At 55.1% G+C, this 16,962-nt stretch overlaps 1 protein-coding gene across 1 annotated transcript; it reads right to left on the minus strand.

The window, feature by feature from the left end:
* Nucleotides 1–1,100: 1,100 nt before the first annotated feature.
* Nucleotides 1,101–8,392, minus strand: LOC310677854 (uncharacterized protein; the record flags this gene model as incomplete). The annotated part of the gene is made up of 2 exons (XM_083441037.1): nucleotides 1,101–3,751; nucleotides 8,221–8,392. The coding sequence occupies 2 exons, from the start codon at nucleotides 8,390–8,392 to the stop codon at nucleotides 3,456–3,458; spliced, it is 468 nt and encodes a 155-aa protein (XP_083297163.1). The 3' UTR covers nucleotides 1,101–3,455.
* Nucleotides 8,393–16,962: the final 8,570 nt, after the last annotated feature.

A 16,962-nucleotide genomic window follows, 5' to 3' on the forward strand; every position in this document is an offset into this window, starting at 1 on the left:
CAGCTAGGCCTCCTAGCTGAGCAGGGAGCTGGAACTGGGGGTGGGGGAAAGCTCTTGCAAGCCTGGAGTGAGGCAGGAGAGCCCTTGTGGGCAGCGTGGGTGGAGGGGAAGCGCCACCAGCCATGCGCCCAGGCCAGGCGCGTGACAAGGAGGCCTCCCCGGTCTTCCTCAGCCCCAGCGCAGCCGGCCAAGCAGCGAGCTAAATATAGCCTGGCCCCAGAGGGAGAGACAGAGCCAGAGCAGGGCAGGCTGAAGGAGGCAGCAGGAGCAGGCAGGGAGCAGCCTCTGTCGCCAGCCCCCGTCAGGCAGAACAGGCGCTTCCTCAGATGGGGAAAGGGGGCTCCCCCCCCCCGGCAGGCACCCAACCTCCTTCCCCTGCCTTCCTTTGGCCTCCCTCAGCATCTGGCTGCCCACAGAGGAGTCTGCCCTGGTGGTTGTCCTTTAGCACCAGGCTGGGCCAGATCCTGCACCTAGCGGGTCTTCCCTGGGCTCCTGAGGACAGGGTCTGGGCCGAGGGGACCCTTGGGGTCTCTTGCTGCTCTGTGGTTCTATGAACTGTGGGGCTTCCTGCAAACAGAGAGAAAGTCCAGAAAGCGACGTCTTAGTCTTGCTGGAGCCACATGCCAAAAAGGTTCCTTTGCCAGAGAGTGACGGAGGGAGCAAAGGAGCAGAGCAAAGGTCTGCACCTTGGTGCCCTGAGGCTCCTGACTGTCCCAAGCAGGAAGGGCCTCCTCCTCCTCCTCACCCACTTCCCCAGGATGCTGAGCCCCCCCCCACTAGCAGCAACTGCATCAGACATGGGGGGGGGCAGCAACGGGAGAGAGGGGGGGCTGCAGGAGGGGTGATGTGCTCAGGTGCAGGGGGGGGGCTTGTTCCTCTGGCTGCCAAGGTGCCGTATCCGCAGCTCCTGGGCCCCTTCAGAAGGGAAGGATGGCAAGCCACAGGGAGTTACCTGGCTAAGGCAGGATGGTGTGGGGCTGTGAGGAGCCCTGGCCTGGCCAGAAGCCCCTCTCCTTATGCTCCCAGCAGGGGCTGAATGGCTGGTCTGCCCCCCCGCCAGACATTTCACACACCCCTTTGCTTGAGTGATGTGCGCCAGGAGGCAGCAATGTGTGCAGAGTTCCCTGCTTGCGCTCCCTGGCGACACGCACGCACGCACTGCTGCGCAAGATGGATCTGTGGGTGTCAGAGGTGCAGCCAGAGAGAAGAATGGGCAACTCCATCCTCCGGCAGGAGAGAGAGCGAGCTGCTGATGCAATGAAGTCAAACCCATCATGGAGAATATGTTCTGACTCTGACTCTCCCTCTGCCGCCTCCCAAGCGCTTCCTCAGCCTTCCTGTGACACTTTCATTTTGCAATGCCTGGCCAGGCGGTTGGGGCTGGCTGCGGCTTCGCGGCTTCCTCTGGCGCTTTCCACCAGGCCTTTCCTCTCTGCTGGCTGATGGGATGAAGGCTGGGGAGGCTGCCCTCTTGCAGTGGCAATGGGGGCGCAGGATGCTTGTCTAGCAAGAAATCCGTGGAGCGCAGCCTGCCCTGCTCAGGCCTGTGCAGTGCTTGTCTGAGGGCCAGGGAGGGAGTGCCCAGTCAGCCGGGAGGCACTGGGCATTCTGGGCATGACAGCAAAAGTCCAGTAGGGCCCTGGCAGAGCTCCCTGGCCAGCTTGGCCTTCCAGGACCCCCAGCTGCAGCCCCCTCTGGACTTGCCTTTACTCAGAGACACAGGGAGAGCAGCTGGCTGGTGAGGAGCTGGTTTCCTACCAGCATTAAGGCCGTCAGAAGACCCCAGGAAGACCCCTATGATCCCACCACAGTAAGAGCTTTCCCTCCAAAGGGGAACATAAGAAGAGCCTGCTGGATCCGGCCAATGGCCCATCTAGTCCAGCATCCTGTTCTCACAGGGAACAACCAGAGAGCAGGAGCAACACTCCTCTCCTGTGGTTTCCAAACGCTGGATTCAGAAGCCCGGCTGCCATCGATAGCTGCCTCCTCCACAAATGTGTCTACGCCTCTTTTAAAGCCACCCAAGTTGCGGGATGTCTCCACCTCACTCTGAGCACAATGCAAGCATGCTGAGCCTTGCCTCTTCCACAGCGGCAGAGCATTGCGCACGGCCACCAGAGCAGCCTTTGGACCCCAGAGAAAATAAATGTGCGCCACACAGTACTATAAACAAGGATGCCTTTGTCCTGCGGCCTTGCATTCCCAGTGACATAGAACCACATAATTGCAGAGTTGGAAGGGGAATCGAACCTACAACCTTGGCGTTATCAGCATCACACTCTGACCAGGGCAGAACAGAAGAGTCCTGCAGCTGGATCAGGCCAAAGTGGCCCCATCTAATCCAGCACCATCTCTTCACCATGCCTTACCCGATGCCTCCAGGGGAAGCGCAGAAGGCCTGAGCAAAGCAGCAGCCGCAGCCCCCTCCCCTCCTGGGGTCTCCAGCAGTTGGGACTCAGAAGCATCTCTGCCCGCAACTGTGAAAGAAGAGCTTCTTCTTCTTCTTCTTCTTCTTCTTCTTCTTCTTCTTCTTCTTCTTCTTCTTCTTCTTCTTCTTCTTCTTCTTCTCCTCAAAGCCGAGTCAGATTGTCTTCCATCAGCACAGTCTTAACAATGAGTCCGTAAGTGACTGTGGAGGCCAATTCTGGATCCACACGTCCTTCCACAGTGGGGACATTGGTTCCTGGGCAGGAGTTGATCACGGTGTGGATTTGCCAAGCCTGCCTTCCTCTTAGCACATTTCTCCCTTGCATCCTGAGTTTGAGTGTCTTCAAAGCCCACGGCACCTTTGGTCAAGGCTGTTCTCCAACTGGAGCGCTCACAGGCCAGTGTTTCCCAGTTGTCAGTGTTTATACTTCATTTTTAAAGATTTGCCTTGAGAGAGTCTTTGAACTTCTTTTGTTGTCCACCGGTATTTTGCCTTCCAATCTTGAGTTGGGAATAGAGTAGCTGCTTTGGAAGATGATAATCAGGCATCTGCACAACAAGACCAGTCCAACAAAGTTGATGTTGGAGAATCGTTGCTTTGACACGGGTGATCTTTGCTTCATGGCCATCCTGGCCAGGAGCCCTCGGTAGCTGGTTGGTTGCTGCTGGCAGCCTGTGAGGAGAATACTGAGCAAGGCAGACCAGCAGCCCGGCTCCATATAAGGCTTCCTGTGTTCCTCTGGCTTGAACCTAATTTCCCTTTCTTTCTTTCTTTCTTTCTTTCTTTCTTTCTTTCTTTCTTTCTCAACTCTTTATTGCTTGAATATAAAATTGATTCCATCATGATAACAGAAGTTATTGCAACTAGCACACAAGTTTAGAGAGGCAGATTGCAAGAAGTTTGACCAGAGTAGTGGTATTACTAGTTCCAAGTTGGCACATTTAACACAAAGTTTCTGTGCAGATTCCAGGTCCCTCTCCTTCACTTCCATATTCACCAGACCCACAACAGATTGTAGGTCACAAAGTTAGAGAAATGAACAGACTTTCTGCGGCCTCAATGGATTTGTTCTTGAAGAAACTCCTGTCCGCAGGGGATCGTGATGCGTGTTCTGCAGGCAAAACTGCTTCAAGTCAGCTGCAGCTTGTGAAACCTTCACGCGTCTCACTCTGGCCTCCAGGTGCAGCTGCTGCACGACCTTCTTCATGGCCGCCACGTTGGAGGAGCCGGACACGGTCCCCTCGCTCCAGGATCCCGCTTGCTTTATGGGGCAGCCAAGCCAAAGAGGCTCCTGGCAATTCTCCCAATCCGTGAACCTAGTTTCTGACGGGGCGAGGACTGGAGAGATGGAGTTGTGCTGAACCGTCCTCTCAGCTCATTTCCAAATATAAATTGTAATTGGGAACTGGGAGCTGCAACCAATAATATTGACATGCTGCTCAGCGAGGTCCCCTTTCCAGGACTTAAAGGCTCCTGAAGGGCTCAAATGAGTTCACAGCAGCCAGACAGGCAGTGCTCCAAGCACACCCACCCTCCGCTGTCCTGGGCATGGGTGCAAACTGCCCCTCCTGCCCCCCCTGCCCAGACGCACCTCTGCCGTGGGGCTGCTGCTCTGCCGTGCAGAGAAATTAATTCATCGGTGCTTCCTGACCTCCTTGTGTTTGGCCCCCTGCCTGGGCTGGAGAAACCCAGATCGAAATTCAGTTTTTAGAGGACAAGAACCAGCAGGTATCCTGCTAATTTTTGAAGCCAGTTTTTTTGCTGGGGGTGGAGGGGGGGGGGAGAGGCAACTCATTATCAGCCCCACCAGGAAGCTTTCTGAAGAAGGCTCCTCTCTGGACCGGGAAGAATCCACGCCCACCAGAGGGGACTTTGTTTTTCTGCAGCATTACAGACTCTTAATTGATAATAAGTGACAAATACTAACTGCCACCCAGCTTTAAGAAGGTAATGGACAAAAAACCAAATGCAGTTGCGTAAAAGCATCAGAAACTGAGGTCCATGCACAGGCCCTGCCCCAGAATGACTCAGGCCCCAAATACCCTACGGCTGCCTCCTTCCCTCCAGGCCCCCTTGGGAGCAAGACTGGCAGGGGGACCTCCTGGCAATCCATCCACCCTCAGAGGTCCATGGGGGGTGGCCCAGGGGGGAGAGTCTGCTGCTGGGCTCTGATGTGCCTTTGCATGCACAAGCCCAGTTGTGAGACTTTTAGTGATTGTTTGGAGTGGCTCCATTTATCTACAGCCACGCAGCCTGTCTGTGTGTCTTTGTGTTCCAGAAGTCTCCTTTGCTTTGCGATTGCACAAGAGGAAGTTGGGCAAAAGGCGAGGATTAAATGGCGTGAGAACTCCAGCAGAGTCTGGAGACTGGGAAGTCCAGAGATAAATGTGTCAGCAGCAGCAGCAAGCAAAAGGCAGCTCTCATTTCCAGGCGCCCACAATGCCCCAGAGCCAAAGGAGGAGGGCCTGGTCTCCGAAGCAGAGGGAGCCAGGGGGCAACTGGGCACCAGAGTCAGACCGTCTGCTCTACTGCCTGCACTGTTGCCTGCACTGACTGGCAGCAGCTGTCCAGGAAGGCGTGGGACTCTGTGTTTAGAAAAGTATTAAGAGCAGTGGCTGGCGGCTTTCCTCACATGCCAGCTTCCCACTCCAATTTCCCCCTTCCATAGCTGCTGCTCCTTGTCCTGGGGGGAAACTGACCACAGTGGCTGCAACACAGATATCTGGTGGGAAGGAGTTTCCCCGGTCCAATGAAGCAGATGCAAGTTGAGAGGTGCCCGTTTTGTAGGGTTTGAAATAAAAAAATTAAGGTCTTATGTATATAATAAAGGTTCATAAATGTACCAGGCAAACACGTACATAGATATATAGGCCACATGTCTGAAGCTCCACAGGAGAGCAGCCATGGAGCCATTTTGACTCCCAGGCTGACCAGGTGTTTTCTCTGCAAGGTCAAATGGAGGAGCCTCCCCATTGCCTTTTCCTTCACAAATCCTGTCTTAAGGGTATGTCTGTGTATGAATAGGGTGAGCCTGTGATCTGGCTCAGGAACTAAGTAGTTATCATTACAAAAGACTGGCCAGGCTCCCCAGGGTATCCCATCCAGTAAGCATTAACAGGTAACTTGCCAGACAGGAGGTAAACAACCCACTCAGATTTCTGCTTTAGCCCGCCCTTTCTGTGATGTAGGTATGATGTATCTGGGGGTGGTCTTGGACTCCAGGGTGGGCAATTTAAAATGTCTATATGAGGGCGGACACACTTTGGTTCTGGGTCTTCCTCCTTCTCCTGCGTGTGAAGGGGGCACCCTGTTGCAACAGTTCAATAAAGATCAGGCTTACAAGCTGCTTGGCTTCTCAATATTCTCTGCTTAGCCTCTGTTTTTTTCCTCCAACCGATGGAGAACCTACAAAGGACTCTATTAGGGCTCTTGTGCCCCCCATAAGGGAATAAGGGCAGATTTTCGTTTATTACATTGGGTTGCCATATTTCCTCTTTTTTGAGGACATACCCTCTTTTTCAGGATTTTTAAAATTTGGCAAAATGTCTGAGTTTTGTTTGTTTGTTTTTGTTTACAATAGCTCAAGAATTTTTTTCTAGTGCATTAGACTCAGATCTACGGCAGCCAGCTAAGCTAGTCTGCAGCAGAGAATCACAACGGAGCAGCATCTTAAACCAGCTACATCCTGTATAAATGCCTTCTCTGTGGCTGAACTAAAAGTCTGCTGGCTCAGCTACAAGATCTTGGAGAAGGAGTCTGGGAGGGCAAGAGTTAACATCCCTCTGCCCTTAAGGAGAGTCCATATGTGCATGTTAAACAGTTTAATAAATTGTTCTGTGCACACTGATGTTCACAAAGATGTGAACATGAGCCCAAATGCTTTCATGTGGCAAGTGAGGGAGCAATAGGTATTATTATTATTATTATTATTATTATTATTATTATTATTTTGAAAGTTAAGAACATTGCTGCTAGCAATATATCACAACTTCTATATATATAAGAGGGGTATTTAAAATGGGAGTCGTCATAGCGATCTGTAGCTAACAGTGGAAGTCAGCAAATCTTTTTTGCTCTTTGAAATATGTTTGGGTCACTGGTGGCTGTTTTGCTCTCAGGCTCCCTTCCTGGGTGATGCGGCCTCAGGCGGCCCAAAGGCTCAGGCTGCAAAGACCCTGAAACACTGAGCAGGGACAGGTGCCCAGGTGCCCAGGGTGGGGATTCAGGTATTGGCAGAGATGCAGGAAATGGACTTGAAGGCGTTCAGTTCCTCTCTGGGAAGGCCAAAGCAGCTGAGTGGGGCAGAGAGCCTGTTTTTCAGGCCGAAGGTCCCTGCTTGGGACCCCCTTCCTGAATTCGGGAGAGCCACTGCTGCCAGCCAGTGTGGGCAACACTGGTCTGGCTCAGGATAAGGCAGCTGTTGGATGGTCTCTTTAAATTTGAAGGTTCATTATTGTTCCACAAGATGTGTATTTCTTTAAGGGCCAGAGCAAATAACGTGACCTGGTTCTACAGCTGTGAAGCAGTATAGCAGGTGCTGTTAAGTTATGTTAATTAAGCTGTTGGGTATAGTATATAAAGAGCAGCATGTCACTCTCTCAGTACCCTGGTGGTGGGGTTATGCTTATTGATTATAATTAATGTAAAAGGAGTTTTTGTTTTTGTTATTAAAACCTAGCTAAAGTTATTTTGCGTTCCTTGCAATGTGCGGTCTCCCCAGCAAGCTCTCTGCAGCGCAACTAATCTGCAAATAGCCAACAGCAGCTTCCTCACCTGATGGTCCAGCTGAGGGAAGCGGAGGTTGTGGCCGAGGCTTTTTGGCCTGCCCTGCTCAGCGGGTGCAAGGAGCTCCTTCCTGTCTATCCAAGGGGCGTGGAAGCCTTTTGAGAGGTTGGGGAAGGAGGGAGACAGCATCGCCCTGGACTGATGGGGGCGCAGCTTCACAGCGCCCTCCTTGCAGGAGCACAACAGGGGAGGGAGCAGTGATCCACCAAGACCACTTGGGAGACAAAAGACCTCGACGGGGATCAGAACCAAGGCCCCCCCCAGGAATGGCAGGCGCAGGTGGGAGATGCTCCAGGAAAAGCCCCCCCCCCACCTGCCCCGTCTGTTTGCCCAACCGGAAGAGCAAAAGCTGTTCAGATACAAATGCCTTTGATGTTCCTCCTCTGGGATCCTGCCATTGGCATTACAATGAAGCGATATTTCATTGTACAAATAAACCTGACAAGCAGACATTTGAAAGGACTTACCAGGCAGGCAGGCTGGCCTCTGTTTACAAGTCCTTTCCGCTGGAGATATTCCCCCCCCCCCAACTCCTATGCTCCTGGGTCATGTTTACAGCAGCCGGTGGCTTCTCAGGGAGCTCAGAAAGGATGCAGAAGTCTTCCGCGAAAGGACCTGCATGGGCGAGGAGTCTGGCTGTTGCCCTTCTCAGTCCTGTGCCGGGGAATCCATTCCACAGTGCAGAGAACTCCATGGAACTGTGGAACTCCCTCCCACTGGAGGCAGTGATGACACCAACTCGGATGGCTTTAAAAGAAGATTGGCTAAATCCATAGAGGTGCAGAGAGCCAGGATGGCTCTGCCTGTTCTGAATGTCTGTGGCTGGAAACCACAGGATGAGAGTGCTTTGTGCTCAAATCCCACTTGTGGGTTTCCCTTGGGATGCGCCATGGGCCTGATCCTGCAGGCTCTGCTTGTGTTCTTACTCCAAGTACGGGGGGATCCGAGGGGTGCACCCAAACGAGGAGCCAGCAGGGCCTGCAGGATGCGGATCAGCCATCACCCACCTGCTGCCATCCAGCTGTTCTGCACCACAACTCCCAGCCAGCGCAGCTCTGTGACGGGGCGGATGTGAGCTGCATCCCGGCATATCTGCCTGGCACCTGCCACTCTGGGAGTCAGGAGGCTGGAATGGCAGGCAGCTTCTCTGACGCAGGCTGGGCAAATTCCAGGTGGCATGGGCGAAGGCAGTGGGCCTTAGCAGAGACCCCTGCTGTGGAGAGAGATGGCTGTGCTTCCTCCTTTCATTGCCATAGAATCACAGAACTGTAGCACTGGAAAAGGTCCCAGGGCCATCTAGTCCAACCCCCTGCAATGCAGGAATCACAGCTAAAGCATCCCTGGCAGAGGGCCATCCACCCCCTGCTTAAAACCCCCTGGAGTTCTCTTTCAGTGCACCCAATTGCACAGTTTTGTGTTGGGATTGTACGCAGCTGCCTTTGCCAGGGAGGCTCCTGGGGGTGGCAGGGGCTCACCAGGGACTGAACCTGGGCCCTCCTGCAGGCGAGAGAGAGGCTTCGCCACGCAGACAAGGGCCAGCGCAAGGCAGTGTCCTCTGTGACTGACAGGCTTGCCAGCTGCCTGCGTTTCCAGGTTGGCATCCCTGAAAAGGCTCATGTCAAGGGGAGCAAAGGAATGCAGTGTTTCCTGGGGCTGTTTTTTGCTCCAGCCTCTCTGGAATGGCCAGGCAGACTGGCTTTCTGCTTGCTTTATTCATCATCCCAACATCTGCTGTGATGAGGCTTCCTGGCGGTTGCCACTGGGGGCCTGGGGTGGGGGGTTCAGGCATCCCCAGGGCTTCCAGACTGCAGAGGATCATGACAAACAGGCCTGGTGGCCTCCTGGGCACCATTCAGCAAGGCCCAGAGCCCGGGGGCGGGGGGGGGGGCGGGGGGCGGAAGGAGTTACAAGGAGAAGGTGGGACGGCCCAAGGCAGAAACCCAAAGGCAGCCTCCCCAGGGGGGCAACTTGGAACATGAAGCATCCCTGATGCAACAGCAGTGCTTAGCGTGGGACTTGTACTGGCCACCCACACATCATTCCCCTTGCTGTGTGTGCTAAATAGGGGAGGGCTAATTTCCTTCATTCCACCCCCCCTCCCACAAGCCCAAGGGGTCCAGCTCAAACCATGTTGTGTCTTCTGCCTCCTTCTTTCCTTCCCTTGCTGGGCTCTTCCTCCTCTGGCTTGACAGCCTCTGTTCCCTGGAAGAGCTCTCCTTGCACAGCCCAGGCGCTGACGCCACTTGGCCTGCTGAGAAGGGGCTGGCCTTGGCTTGAGAGGGGATCTCATGCGCTCACCTGACCGGTGCCTGGAGAGCATCCACCTGGGCGACTCACACCTGGGTCCAGGCAGCAGAGTCTTTGAGAGAACAACACGTCCCAGATCAACGGCAGAGCAGCCGCCTGCCACTTCCTTGTTGACCATCTATCTCCCACTCTGAGTCAGCAAAGCCCTCGGCCAGAATCCTTTGTTGTGCTTTCAGATCAGGACTCTCTGCGTTCCCTTTATTATGAAACTGTCATCTGGAGGAAGAGATTAAACTTGGAGTTCCTTGGGAGAGGAGCCAGGATCAGGGGGGGCGAGGCAAAGGGGTGCGTTCAGCCCTGGGGAAACAGCCTCCCCCTCCCCACACAGCTTGTCCCTGGTGGGCTGGGGGTCATTCCTGTTCTCAGGTATCCAGCACCCAGTTTTTGATCCTGGGGAGGCTCTGGCTAAGGGTTGAGAAGGCAAGGAGGTCTTTAAGCAGAGGCTTGACAACCATATGTCAGGAGTGCTCTGATGGTGTTTCCTGCTTGGCAGGGGGTTGGACTCGATGACCCTTGTGGTCTCTTCCAACTCTATGATTCTATGATTCTATGATTCTATGAAAGCCCCCTCCTCCTGGACCAGGGCAAGGTCTGTGGCCCTTTCCTGGGGTCGCAAAGGGCTATAGTCCTATGGGGCAGGACTGGGTGCTGGAAATCCAGGCTCCTGGCCCACAGGGCTCTGCAGTCCAGAGGGGCAAGGAGGTCCTGGGTGTATCCACAGCCCAAGCGGGAGGAAAGGGGCTGCAACCTGCCGGGGCCCCCCAGCCCCACTGCTGCAGAACAGACAGGGAGCGTGGGCGAGCTTGCTGGGTCAGCCCAAGGGGGGCCCATCTAGTCCAGCGTCCTGTTCTCACAGTGGCCAACAAGGAGGAGCTTCCAAGCCCAAGAGCCCCCTCCCCTCATGGGGTTTCCAGAAAATAGTTTCCAGAAGCATCACTGCCTCCAACTGGGTGATCCTGGCTAGGGGCCAAACAGAGCCATCCAGAGCCCTCTCCTCCTCCTCCTCCTCCTCCTCCTCCTCCTCCTCCTCCTCCTCCTCCATGAATTTCTCTGCTCCTCTTTTCAAGCCATCCAGGAGAAGGGAGTTCCATAGTTTAACTGCAGGCCGTGTGAAGAAACTTTTTCTTTTCTCTGTCCCGAATCTCCCACCATTCGCCTTCACTGGATGGTCCTGACTTCTGGTATTACAAGAGAGGGAGAAATGTTTTTTCTCCTCCTACTTTTTCCACACTGCATGTCATTTTACAAGCTCCTCTCCGTCGCTTTTACCCTAAATTAAAGCCCCGCATTTCTTCCCTGGAGAGTCGCTTTTCAAGACCACCAGGACCCAGACCCCTGAGCAGGCACAGGCGCTCTGCTGGTGTCCTGCTCCCTGTTCTGCCCGGGCCTCTGCCTCCCTCTCCTCTGCTCCCTGTGGAGCCAGAGATGAGCGTCTGGCCTTCCTGCAGGGATCACAGCGGGAAACTGGAGCGAAAACAGCCAGGCTTATGTAACCAGGCTCCCTGCCCTCCGAGAAGCAGCAGCAGTACAGCCTTGGCTGCTTAAATAGGGCAGAGCAAGGACTGGAGCAGCCAGTCGGTTATTGAATACACACACACACAAAGGAAATTGACATTCGACTCTTGCACAAGCCTCTCCAGAAATTTGGGGCAGGTAACATTTTTTTGATGTAATATAGAGCCTTTTATTCTCGGTCCTCCTTGTGCCTCCAGTGGTTTCAGTCACAGGTTTATGTTTCTTGCAAGACAGGTGTGCCTCACCTCTTGCTCTCTCGTTTCTTAGACGCTCCTCTCCACTTACCTGTCTGCATCTTAGCATGACTAAGTGAGGGCCATACATTTCAGTAGGTCTACTCTGAGCAAAATGTGGCTGACTGCCACCCACAGAGGGTTGTTGTTGTTGCTTCTGTGACGCACTTTGCACATTCCTAAAGCACAGGCTCCAATAAGAAGCAGCATGGCATAGTGGTTAGAGTGCAAGACTAGGAGCTGGGAGACTCGGGTTCAAATCCCCACTTGGCCACAAGGCTCACCGGGTGTGTGACCTTGGGGGGAGAGTCATTGCCTCTCAGCCTAACCTACCTCACAGGGTTGCTGTGCAGATTAAATGTGGAGGGGGCAAAGTCTGTTCACCACCTTGAGTGTCTTGGAGGGGAGGGGGCGGAAATGGATATAAATGCAAATAAATACATAAATACCTGGTCTTGGATCCTGCGTCCTGACAGCTCATACTTCTGAAACACAGAAAGCCACCTGGTGAAGAAGGCTGGGAGGGGGCTGGGGGCTCCATCCTGTGATTTTTTGGCAGGGGGGGCCCTGCTCCATGGCTTAATCTCCAGCCGTTTAAGTGGGTCTTCCTGTTTTGAGCACAAGGCAGCACTTCCTGCCAGGAAAAGGCATCTGGCTGTGGAAAAAAACGCTCAGGAAATCTCCTCTGGAAGAGTTGAGAGAAGCTGGAGCAGAGGCTGCCAAAAGGGGCTGGAGCTGCAGGGAGCCCAGCAAGGATGGAGTTGGTGGGGGGGGGGAGAACACCCAATGGATGAGGCGCAGTGGGGAGATGAGGCCCCCCAAGCAGCCCAGCGCAGCAGAGAGACCCTGTGGCAGGAGGGGGGGCGAGGAGAGGCTGCTCACGTCCTTCCCAGAATCATAGAACTGTAGGGGTGGAACTCGGAGGGACCCCGAGGCTCATCTAGTCCAACCCCCTCAATGCAGGAATCTCAGCTAGATCACACATGACAGAGGGCCACCCAACTTCTCCTTAAAAGGCTCCAGGGAAGGAAAGTCCACCACCTCCCGAGGAAGTCTGTTCCACTGTAGAACAGCTCTTATTGTCAGAAAGTTCTTCCTGATGTTGAGTCGGAATCTCCTTTCTTGGAAGCCATGGGTTCGAGTCCTACCCTCTGGAGCAGGAGAAAACAAGCCTGCTCCCTCCTCCATGAGACAGTCCTATCAGTCTTCTCTGTTCCAGGCTAAGCAGACCCAATTCCCTCAGTGGTTGTTGTCCCAGGAACGCCAAGTTGTGCCCAACATTGGGGGAGGGGCCATCACCTGTGCATGACATCACACAGACAATGCCACCCCCCCCAGCCGCCTTACCTTTTGGGAAATGATGCTCGGGGCAAAGAATCTTCACTCTGCGCATCTCTGATATAGATCTCCAGAGCACCTTCTAGGAGGGCGTTCTGGCCATCTTCCAAGAGATGCACAGGGCCCGCCACTCGTCCCACCCTCACCTGTCTCCTGGGCACCCACCTGGTGCCAGCAGGGGATGACGGCCCCTTCAATATGGTGGTGGGGGGGTCCTCAGTCCCCTGAGCACCAATATTGAGGGGCCTGAAGCACCGTCTGCCCCCTATACTAGGCACCCCTGCCTGGGACTCCGGGGCCACTGGTGCTGCTGGCACCCTGGGGAGGCCCCCTCCCCCGTGTCCCTGATCTGAAGATCCCTCGTCACCCACAGGCCTCATTAGTGGATCCTGTTCTTCTGGTTCTGCATGAAACTGGCTGTGACGGACTCCCCGAGATCCATGGGATGGTTGTGGAGCAGTGACACATCGGCCAGCCTTCTTCCTCAAGAAGCCAGCCCTGGCGTAGACGGGTCAAATGTAGCTGCTTTGAAAACCTCAGGGAGGCCTGAGGGCAGGTGTCAGCCTTGATCCTGGGCATGCCTAGACTTAACACTATTTTCGGGTGGGATCCAGTCACATACCAGCAGATCCGGGTTGTGCAATGGAAGCGGATTTGCAGCTCTTGTGCCCCAGAGCCCCTCCCTTGAAAGAGCAGACTCTCTTTTTTTGCCACAAGGACTGTGATGGGGAAATGCCCTGGGAAGTGCGGGGGTGTGGTGTGTATAGAGAGTGTTGGCTTTGGTGCCAAGGTCATCTCGCCTCCTTAGCCCAAAGGCCAGCTTGGGCAGAGGGCTGACCTGGGCTGAGGCAAATGAGTGGCTGGCAGCATCTTCATTGGCACCATCCTTGGCGAGCCACAGCTGCCAGCCAGCCAGTTCTTCCTGGGCCAGCTTGGCACTCTGGCGCACAAACCCGGGCTGAGCCAATCACAAGGCAAAGGGAGGCCTCAGGCAGCAGGATCCACAGGAGCAGCAGGTCCTGAGGTAGAAGATCTTCATTCCTCCTTTGCTCCTGAGGCAGATCTTCCTCTGCCGAGGGATTCAGTTTGCCAGAGTGGAAGCAGCAGCCTCTCTGCCTGGCCGTCCTCTGGCTGTGTGGGGAACCGGTTGTGCTTCCACGCTGGGGGAAGAGGGTGGGGCAACCTACATACCAGCCAAACACGTCCCTCCCAGAGCCAGCTGGGCAGAGCGGGAGGCGTCATCCAGGGCTGCGGTGTCCCAGAATAAGAAGCGCATCAGAAGAGTCTGCAGGATCAGGCCAATGGCCTGTTCTCACAGAGGCCAACCAGATGCCCGAAGGGGAAACCAGAAAGCAGAGTTTGAGCGCAAGAGCAGCTCTCTCCTCCTGCCGTTTCCAGCACCGGGGATTCAGACCCTTTGCTGCTTCCAGCCGTGGAGGCAGAGGGTGGCTGTCCCGGCTAGTAGCCGCTGGCCGCCTTGTCTAATGCCCTTCTAGAGTCAGGCGTGTTGGTGGCCCTTTGAGGGCAGGCAGTCTTGTTCCCCTCCAGAGAGGGAAGGGATCCCATATCCCACCTGGCTGTGCTGTCTCACTTCCCCTCCCCTCCTGCTCTGCTACAGCCCCCCCCCCTCCAGAGCCCCACTTTGTTTGTCTGGCCGCCTTGTGTCTCCTCCATGAGCCGCAGAAGGAGGAACTGGGATTTCCTGTTTTGACAGCGATAGTCCCAGCTTTCCCTCTGTTATCGAGAGAGGCAGATAAAACCCAGGGCAGCCTGGAGACTCCATCCCGGAGGAAATTCCATTCCTCACCTGCCGGCCTCTTGGCGGCTGCTCTGCTCCCCTGAGAGTCGCTTGTGGGGCAGGAGAGAGCAAGCAGCCAGCTCTGAGATGTGGAACTGAGCTCAGGGCTGGCCATGGGGCAGGAGGCCAAGGCCCGGCTGCAAGCGCCACCAGCGAAATGGGTCAAGGGCCAAGGTCTGCCTGTGGAGGAGAAGGCAGCGGGGGCTTTGGGAAGAGAGCCCGGCAAGTGGCATTGGCACCACCCTGGCAGAGCTCTGCCTTGACGGTGGCTGGCGAAGGGCATCCTTCTGTTTTCTGGTTGCTGCCTGTGAAGACGGCCATGATCTTGGACACCCACCTGCCCCAATCTGTGAGACTGCCTCCTCTTCCTCTGTAAGGCTCAATCTGGGGTTGGACGTAGCCCGTCCACACGAGAACCTAAGATGAGCCTGCTAGACCAAAGGGACCCATCAGGTCCAGCCTCCTCTTCTCACAGGGGCCAAAGGGAAACACGCAAGCAGGATTCGAACACAAGAGGACTTTACCCGCATTTCTGCTTACAGCCATGGAGGCAGAGCAGAGCCATCCTGCCCTGCGGCCCTCCATAGCCACTCCTCCTCCGTGAATCTCTCTAGTCCTCTTTGAAAGCAATCCAAGCTGGTGTCCATCCCTGTCTCCTGTGGCAGGGAGTTCCACAGGTCACATCAAAGGTATCTGAGGAAGATTCTCGGGGCAAGAGACCCTCCAGTTCAAGGAGCTCCTTCTCCTCAGATCCTGCCCTTGGCAGCATTTCTGCAGATCAAGGGGCTTTCTGGGGTGAGGGGGGAAACTGAGCTTCCCAGCTGCCTGCCCAGGGCAACTCGGCTGAAGCTGCCAGGGCTGTCTTTGTCCCCGGAGGAAGGGGGCGCATTCCTTTTGCTGCAGGTCAAGGCGGGGAGGGAGGCAAAAGGTCAATGGAGCCAGCAGAAGGAGGAAGAGGAGGAGGAGGAGGAAGAGGAGAAGCAAGCTTGCTTAACAGGATCATCGCCAGAGAACAATTAACTCTGGAGGATCAAGGCCTAAGCTCATTACCCTTCCCAGGTGCCAAATTTAGCTCTGAGCTGCCTCAGGAACCCCAAGGCAGAACAGAGGCTCTCCTAGAAGAGGGCTTTGCCCAGGGACGGGCTGGAGCAGGCAAGACTATTCCCAGGGGGAAGAAAGCGGGCAGAGGGGGGTTTTCCTTCCTCTCTTGTCATCCCCCTCCAGGGAGATTCAGGACAGGCCAAAGGGAGGAGCTTGTTCCCAGCTGAGAGGGGGAGGAAGGGGGCACTGGCTTCCAGAACTTGACTTAGGGATGGGAGACATTCTTGCAAGAGGAAAGTCCATCAGAGGTGGTGTGGAGCCTCCATGGCCAGAGGCACTCTATCACTGAGAACCAAATGCCCCCCCGGGCATCAGTGGGCAGCTCTTGCCTTTAGGCACCTGACCAGCAGCTGCCACTTGGGACCACTAGATGCGCAGATGAGGAGCTTTAGCCTGACCCTGTGAGACGGCTTCTCTTCTCCTTCATCCTCTCCCCCCCCCCCCCATGGCTTGCCTTGGCCTTCTGCTCCCTGCTAAGCCAAGGGGCTGGCAGGGCAGGGGCTGGCTGAGGGTGCTGCTTCCACCAGGGGTCCTCGCCTGCCAGGCTGCATGGGGACCACATTATGCAAACTCCCCCCCCCCCCCGCTGTGTCACATCCATGCATCCCCAGGAAGGCTAAGGAGATCAGGGGACTTAAAGGCGCTTTGTGGCAATGGATGCAAATGGCCCTTCAGGCCCCTTCTGCTCAACTCACAGGGCGGCTGGGGGCAGAGGGTGTTTCTGCCTCGCAGGCGGCAGAAGGCTGCACCTGCTTGCCAGCCGGGCATCAGAAGCATGGTGCTGGCAAGCTGCCGGGCACATTGATTCCTGTCCCACATGGCAGCCTGTGACTCAGGGCTGCTTCAGGTGTTGTGTTTTTCTGTCCAGGAGTAGAAAACACTGGATTTTTCAAAATGGGTTTCTGGGTGAGAGAGGTGCCACCTGGGTCTGAGTGGGTTTCCAGTGTCATGTTCCCTGCGTGGAATCTTTTTGCATGGAATAACTGCAGCACCAAAAGCGACTCCAAGCTTCTGATCGGTCCCCCCCCCCCCCCCCCGGATGTCCCTATCTGCCCCAGCTTCCCTCCTCCTGACACCAATTCTCTGTTTACTCAGGAAACTCCCATTTAGTCTTGTGTTGCACATTCCAGAACTGGAGTCACCAGCCGTGTGTCCTACTTAAGAGAGGCTGCTCCGTGATTTGAAGGTTGTGGCGATGGAGACACAGCCTCCTCTGCAAGGGGGAGATGGATTTAAATTGCAGCCGCTCTTTCTGAATCTGTATCTCTGCATGCAAATGTTGTTGTTGTTTAGTCGTTCAGTCGTGTCCGACTCTTCGTGACCCCATGGACCAGAGCACGCCAGGCACTTCTGTCTTCCACTGCCACCCGCAGTTTGGTCAGATTCATGTTTGTAGCTTCGAGAACACTGTCTAACCATCTCGTCCTCTGTCGTCCCCTTCTCCTTGTGCCCTCCAT

The sequence above is a fragment of the Podarcis tiliguerta genome (genome assembly GCF_965153285.1).
Source record: "Podarcis tiliguerta genome assembly, chromosome: 5".
Lineage (NCBI taxonomy): Eukaryota > Metazoa > Chordata > Lepidosauria > Squamata > Lacertidae > Podarcis > Podarcis tiliguerta.